At 40.9% G+C, this 7,029-nt stretch overlaps 1 protein-coding gene across 1 annotated transcript; it reads right to left on the reverse strand.

The window, feature by feature from the left end:
* Window positions 1-2,524: 2,524 nt before the first annotated feature.
* Window positions 2,525-6,804, reverse strand: barhl1b (BarH-like homeobox 1b). Its single transcript, XM_028418317.1, has 3 exons — window positions 6,354-6,804; window positions 3,905-4,127; window positions 2,525-2,819 (listed from the first exon to the last, which is right to left on the reverse strand). The coding sequence occupies exons 1-3, from the start codon at window positions 6,802-6,804 to the stop codon at window positions 2,525-2,527; spliced, it is 969 nt and encodes a 322-aa protein (XP_028274118.1).
* Between the last annotated feature and the right edge of the window lie 225 nt (window positions 6,805-7,029).

Here is a 7,029-nt window from a genome sequence, read left to right on the forward strand (position 1 = left end):
AGCTGTTGGAGCCGTTTGGCAGAGGAGCGCACATCCAACACCCTCAAGGAAAAGAAGGATGGAAACAATCAATTTCCAAATGGGGATCATTTAAGGCACTTAAACAATTGCGCACATGACATTAATATTTCATCTCCTGCATTGTTTATGGAAAACGAATTGGAGTTGCTGCTGTTAATTTGGGAAAGTGGGAATGGTGAAGGAGGGGAGGAGAGGGGAGGCTCCATTTTGGACAGAACACCCTTCTGCTTTGTTGGCCCTTCTTTAAAGACATTAGTTGGAATTGATCTTTGATTGCACTTTTGAATGTGTGTGTGTGTGTGTGTGGAGAGGGGGAGACAGAGATGGGGGGGGGCGTTCATGTGCGCGCGCTTGTTGTTCTCGATCAATTTTCTAATCGAACCATTTCAGGCACAGATCAAAACTTTGTCCACAAAGTAGAAGCAAAATAATAACGTACAGCGTATTTATATAATTAACAGAGAGCCACATAACATTTGACCACATGTGTTTCTGCTCTTCTTTTTTTTAAAGGTTAAAAAGGGATGTTAAAGCACTTGCTCCACTGGTGACACTCTTATTAGCTCCCCCCCACCATCCCCACCCTCCTCCCCAACTCAACATTAAACAGATTAAATCAACCACACTAAACCAAACAGATGAGGGGAAAGTAGTTTGACAGCCATGTTCAAATTCACTCGAACACGTTTTCGTCTAATGGAAACCGAAGAGCTTCTTATTATATTATTGGAGCTGCTTCAGGATAGTGATGATGCTAAGAGAAGCTGAACATCATGTTGTAATGAGAGTGTTCAGTTTTAACACGTGATCAAGCAAACCTCTGCGTGTTTATTTCTTTTAAATATTGTTTCGATTTTTTTTTCGTGTAGGGGCTTTTATTTTGGTACCAAACTTACTTACAATTTTTAACCCCTAAATATATTTGCTTCTGCGCACTGATCATGTTATACAAAAGCTAATGAATTGTGTGATTCCCACAAACCTATAATCAAACACAGAGTAACATGCTGTTTTTAAAATGTATCCCAAGTTTCAAACAGGTTTTTTTCCCATTGGGTTGCAGGTAAATATAGAAATCCATTTTAAAGAATAGCCTTGAGTCCACGTGTTGATTCCATCTGACCAGCAGCGTGGCGTTTCTGTTCCACACATACTCAAGCAGCCACGTGATTAAATGAAAGACTTTTATTTCCACATTTATAAAAGTAATTCTCTTTTACATCAAATCCACCCCCCTTTGTCCAACGTTTGCTGTGAATTTCACAAAAAAATAAAATAAAATAATGAACTTCACAAAATTGGGAGAGAATTTCAAGGGGGGAAGCTAGAGGAGAGAGAAACGGAAATCAAAATGAAAAACGATCCAGGAAATATACGAGAACCACTCCACAAGTTTGATATCTGCAATATACATTTTCACCAAAGGAGAGTATAACAATTCAGGGTTATCACGGCTTCATATGAAATAACATAAGTAATGCACAACGTCTGTTCAAATACATCCATAGCAAATCAACAGGCAGTTACACCTGTGCGCGGACCCGAGTCCAATCGGTTAGTTTATTGAAAATACAAAATGAACTGAGGTGATTGCCTCCCTTCTGCAGGGATAAAACTGCTTTTTTATATAAATGACTTGACAATTTTACTCAGCTAAAACTTCAACTAAGAACAAGAAAAAGACTTTATATAGATTTATTTCATTCCGTAGCTCTCGTGTTTGTGCCTCTATTTGGGTCCAGGCAGGTATAGTCCATCCTGTCTTTATGTTCTGTTATTTTTTTCTGACTCACTCACCTGTATAGTTTCTGATGGCTAATCTAGCCTATTAAATCTTAAACTGGATCACTGTGGTCTAAAAAAAGACGCACTGACAGATCAAACAAACGAAAAGTTTTCTTTTAAAATCAGTCTCTTTCGGTTAAAATGCAAAATATTCTTATTTACAGGGTGTAGGACTGCTGATCATCTTCAGGGGAAAGAAGGACAGATTTACAAAGAGGGGGAAAAAAACTTTGGATCCGATTTTCTGTTTCCGATTTTTCACATAACGACCTAATAATAATAATAATAATAATAATAATAATAATAATAATAGAGGTTCTAATTGGCGTTAAACTGTAGGTCAAAGTGCCACCAACAATTGGAGCCCATCTGCTACTGAGAAAACAGAAACACTGAATACTGAACCTGGGGTCAAATAAATACATAACTTATACGCTTTGATTCATATTGAAAAATAAATAAGTTATAAATAAAACTCCTTCCGCCCAAGACAGAAAGAAAAAACCTTCCACACAGACAGCTCCCGTCTCAGTCACAAAGCTCCGTCCTCAGAGTTCATCATCGGCCTCTTTTAAACTTAAAGGCCGAACAGTTTTTTCTTCTTTGTCGCGTTTTTATCTTTTTGTCTGTCTTTGTGTTATTTAGTCTAACAAGTTCCTAGTTGCCGGGGTCGGCATACAAAAAAAGAAAAAAGAAAAAAAAATCAGCAGGGGCCGGCTCACCGCTGCTGAGCTGGCCGGGGAAGCACACCAGACATGGGGGGCAGAGGAGGCGGTGGCTCGCTGCCTCCTTGCACACCGTGCAGCAGGATCCGCGGGACCAGGGGTCTCTGCAGGGCTGGCGGGGGTGCAGAGGGGCCTCTGTACAGGTAGAGGGCCGCTCCGGGGTCCAGGTTGGAAACCAGGCTCTGCGGGTAGAAGTACGGGGACGGGAACATCCTCTGCAGGGCGGAGTAGTTCCCAGCTTCAGCCAGCAGCTCGAGTCCCACCGCCGTCTGCCTCTTCCACTTTGTCCTGGAAGAGATGAAAGGGCCGGATTTAGTCTTCGAGCATGTGTATATCTAGGCTAAAAACGTGCGCAATGTGTGTGTTTGACACACTAAAATATCACCCATCTGTTTACCTGCGATCCAATTAAGTCTCAAAGAAAAAAAAATCACCAGAATCTCCAGCCTGCCACTTGTATTCACACCCAAGGATGTCTGTTAGGTTGCCAGCATGCACTCCGTACAGGTGAATAATTCATAATAAAGATAATTGAGTAGATATAGTAGTTTGCTTGAATTATTAATATGCACACATGCAATAATGCATTATTCATACTCCAAAGTGTTGTTTTTTATATTTATTTATGTCATTTAGCTGCTGGTAGTCAGAACTGTTGACAAATAAATACAGAAGTTAACTCAACCGAAAACTGATTTTTTTTTTAAACATGTTTTTTCTCTGTACACCTGCAGATTTGCTTATTCACAAAAACACTGTGACACTATGATTTCTAGCTTTTTTTGTAGGGTCATGTGACTTTAAATTGCGTAAAAAGTGATCGTGTTGCATGAAGATGCTGAAAAGGAGAAGAAACACAGTCAGAGCTGACAGGCGTGCCAGCCCTCCAACAAACAGGATTAGTGTTTGTAGAAGGAAAAACGCGTCCTCCTTTGATCCTGCAGTGATTTTATTTTCAATGTTTTCAAGAGTCAAAATTTAAATACAAAATAAAACCTGTCAAAAAATAAAATTAAATCCACCATAGGGGTACACTGCTTGATTAATAAAATTAATGAAATAATATATTTTTTTAAATTTAAATCCTGAAATGTAAAGTGTAAATAGTTGTGTGTTTTAGTCTTCCCTGGGTGTGTGACAGCTGTCGGACAAAACTATTGAAAAAAAGTCAACAAAACAGAACGGCGGAATAATCAATATTAAATACTGCCCAGTTGCAATGACTCAGATGGGCATGAACTCCTGCCCCTTTGGGTGATGGTGAAAGGAAAACATGGCGTCTCTGGGTCATGAGCCAGCCGTGAGAACTCAGATTATCCCCCTCCAGCCCTCCACCCCCTCCCTCTTATAAGAAGCAGCATCAGCATCTTTACCTCCGGTTCTGGTACCAGGTCTTGACCTGTGTGTCGGTGAGGTTGAGGGAGGCGGCCAGCTCCATGCGGTCCTGAACGCTCAGGTACTTCTGTCGCTCGAAGCTGCGCTCCAGCTGCGCCAGCTGGTGGTCTGTGAAGGCCGTCCGGGCCTTCCTGGGCTTCTTCAGCCGGACCTGAGGGCTGTCTCTGCTGCTGGAGATCTCCTTATCCCCCTCCTCTTTCACTGCCGGAAAAAAAAACAAAAATGGAAGAGGGTGAAACCAGAGACAAGGCCTATCTGCATCCCCTCATATGTGTGCAACCTCCACACAGGGTGGGCATATAAATCTGTGCAGAGCCATCATAAAGGCAACAACCAGTGGGAAAAATATTTTTTAAAAACCAATTGTAAACATTCAGCCCTGCAGTTTGATTTGATTCAAGGGAAAATAGCAAAATATGAAATAAATCTAAATAAATCTTTCTCCATCTCCATCAGGAGATGTGCAATAAAAGCTTGTGGACAGTTTAAGATCAAATGTATCGCGCAAATAATGTGATTAAACGTTTGTTTATTTATTTTTTTAGGAAAAAACGTGGACGAAGCAGTGAAAATAAACGCAGAGGTTTGATTCTGAATTATTATAAATTACTAGTTTGACACTTTATTAAGTTGCAAAGTTTTAATTTGGAAAAAAATTGCAAAACTGTATTAAATAATTTCAAAACATCACAGTGTTAACTGTACATTCCCACTGAAGACTGTGACATCACGGTGCCTATAGGCTGGTGGAGCTGTTTGATTTGGTCTTAAATTGTTATGAAAAGCTCTTCCAATATTCGTGCTTCCAATCTGATATTTTTTTCCCGTCAGCAGAGCCGCAGCCTTTGTTCTTTTTCTGCGTGGAGTCATGTCAGGGCGAGCATTGATATACTAGTCCTTATAGTCAATTTCTGAAAAGGGAAAAAAGAAAGGAAAGAAAAGAAAACAAAAAAAAATGAATGTAGAAGCGAGCGAGGCGAGAGATCTTGGTACTTGAATAGTTGAGTCGTCTCAAGAAGCACAATAATCCGCCTAATTGAGCCACAAGGGAAGGACGAGCCTTTCAAGCGCGACCGAAAAAACTTCACAGGACCGTGGAAATGAGCAGGAAATCAAGAACCGGGCGGCCTGCGCGGTTACAAATCTGATTAGCGCCGGGGACAAATTGCATCAAATCCCTGATATATTACAGGAGGCGGATTCGTGGAAATCAAAGTTACCGTACAAGGCGCTCTGTGGGGCCCCGCGGCTTCCTCAATCAATCAGCGCGTCGATGAGCATCTCCATGCACTCTGTGACACGCGTGAGCGCGCGGAATCACGCACACAATTTGTAGAAATTGATGACTTTACACCATATCAATATCTTATAAAGATTAACTGGTTTATGAAAAACAACAACTGAGAGCGTGTAAATTAATAATTGATTAAAAATCATAAAATAATATTATTTTTGATTTATTAGAAGTGATTTTATTGTATATATTTCGTGGTAGCCTACAGCGGTCGTCTTCCTTCCCGGCACTGCTTCATTAAACTGTCAATGGAGGTGACATGTCTGTTATGGCTGACATGATTGGAAACAGAAAGGCCCTTGATGGCATTTATCTGGAGGCGACCCTGTCATCTCTTCCCTTCGTGCCTCCCTGACATCAACAGATGCTTCCTGGATATTCTGCTGATGCAAAGTCTGAAACTGATGGTTTTTATACTTTATAACCACTTTTTTTAGCGTTCTGGAATACATCACGTTGCTAACAGCAGACGGGTTCAGGTCGATTTTTGGTTATTGTTCACTTCCGGTGAAAGATGCTGATGACATGGTGTCAGATGAAGTCTATATGTTTCCCTGCTTTTTCCCCACAGCATTAAAAATCTAAAATTATATATTTTTTTTACGGTAGATTATTTAAATTATTTAAGACAAAACGCCACCTACAAGTGACATATTTCACTTTTGTTTATATTTGCTTTTAATTACAACTTAAAGCTAAACCACTACAGTAAATATTAAATTATACTAATAAACATTAGAAATTGTATTTATTTATTTTTTCAGCAAAGTAAATCTGTTATTTTGCCCTACTACATTTTTCCACCATTGCATCATCTCTTTTATTAAAGAGTTTTTATTCACCTGATCAAATTTAATAATTTTACTAAATAAAAACTTTTTAAATCTTACATTTAATGCCAAACTGAATGAGCTGCAGTCAACAACATACAAAATATATATTTATAAATGTGTAAAAACAAAAGTATAAAGAAGCTATTTGTGTAAAACAGCAAACTTCCTATAACATGGTCACTATGTAATTATACTTAAATTCTATTTTTCTGCATGAGCCAAATGTCTGAACGTCACAAACCAAATCACTTTCCCCTCCAATCTCATAAAGCGCACAGTCCTCCTGACTGAAACCCTTACCTTTATATTCACTGTCTGACGATGAGTTGCTGTGGATTTTCTCCATAAACTCGTCTGCTATCTTCGAGGCCAGCCTGCCCGCCTCCTGAGTTGGCTGTCCATTGCTGGAGTACGGTGCGCAGGCAGCCAGGGGCTTACAGTCCGCAAGAATATCTCTGATGAGGAACGACGAAGTCACGGTCCTCTGCTGCGACCCCGCAGATATCTGCGCGTGTTGCAGGTGCGGCGGCAGGCCGACACTGTGACCTTGCCTCTGGGCTACCTCCTCTACGCACTCCCTCCTCGGCGACGGTGGCGACGAGCAGCCGCTCTCCACGTCTGATCTCGGGCTGAACTCCAGAGGAGAGCGGCACTCTCCCACCAAGCTGTCCCCTTTGGACACAGGACTTCCAGGCCTGTGGGACAGCAGCGAGTCGATGCCAAAACTGGACCCATTGGCGGACGCCTCCATTGTGTTGATGAGGCCTCCTTCAAACTACCATTTGGTATTCAGGACAAGTTTTATTTTAGGGAGGAAGGGGGTTGCTTTAGTCTCAGTGGATCCAGAAGAGAAGAGATGTTCCCCCTCCCTGCACCAGGACAAATATATAAATACACTAAAAATGGGGATTATTCATCTGCTATTTCCAGTTATGGTTCTTTTGGCAAAATATTTCCAGCCTAAGCTGCGTTACAA

The sequence above is a fragment of the Parambassis ranga genome, chromosome 12 (assembly GCF_900634625.1).
Source record: "Parambassis ranga chromosome 12, fParRan2.1, whole genome shotgun sequence".
Classification (NCBI taxonomy): domain Eukaryota; kingdom Metazoa; phylum Chordata; class Actinopteri; family Ambassidae; genus Parambassis; species Parambassis ranga.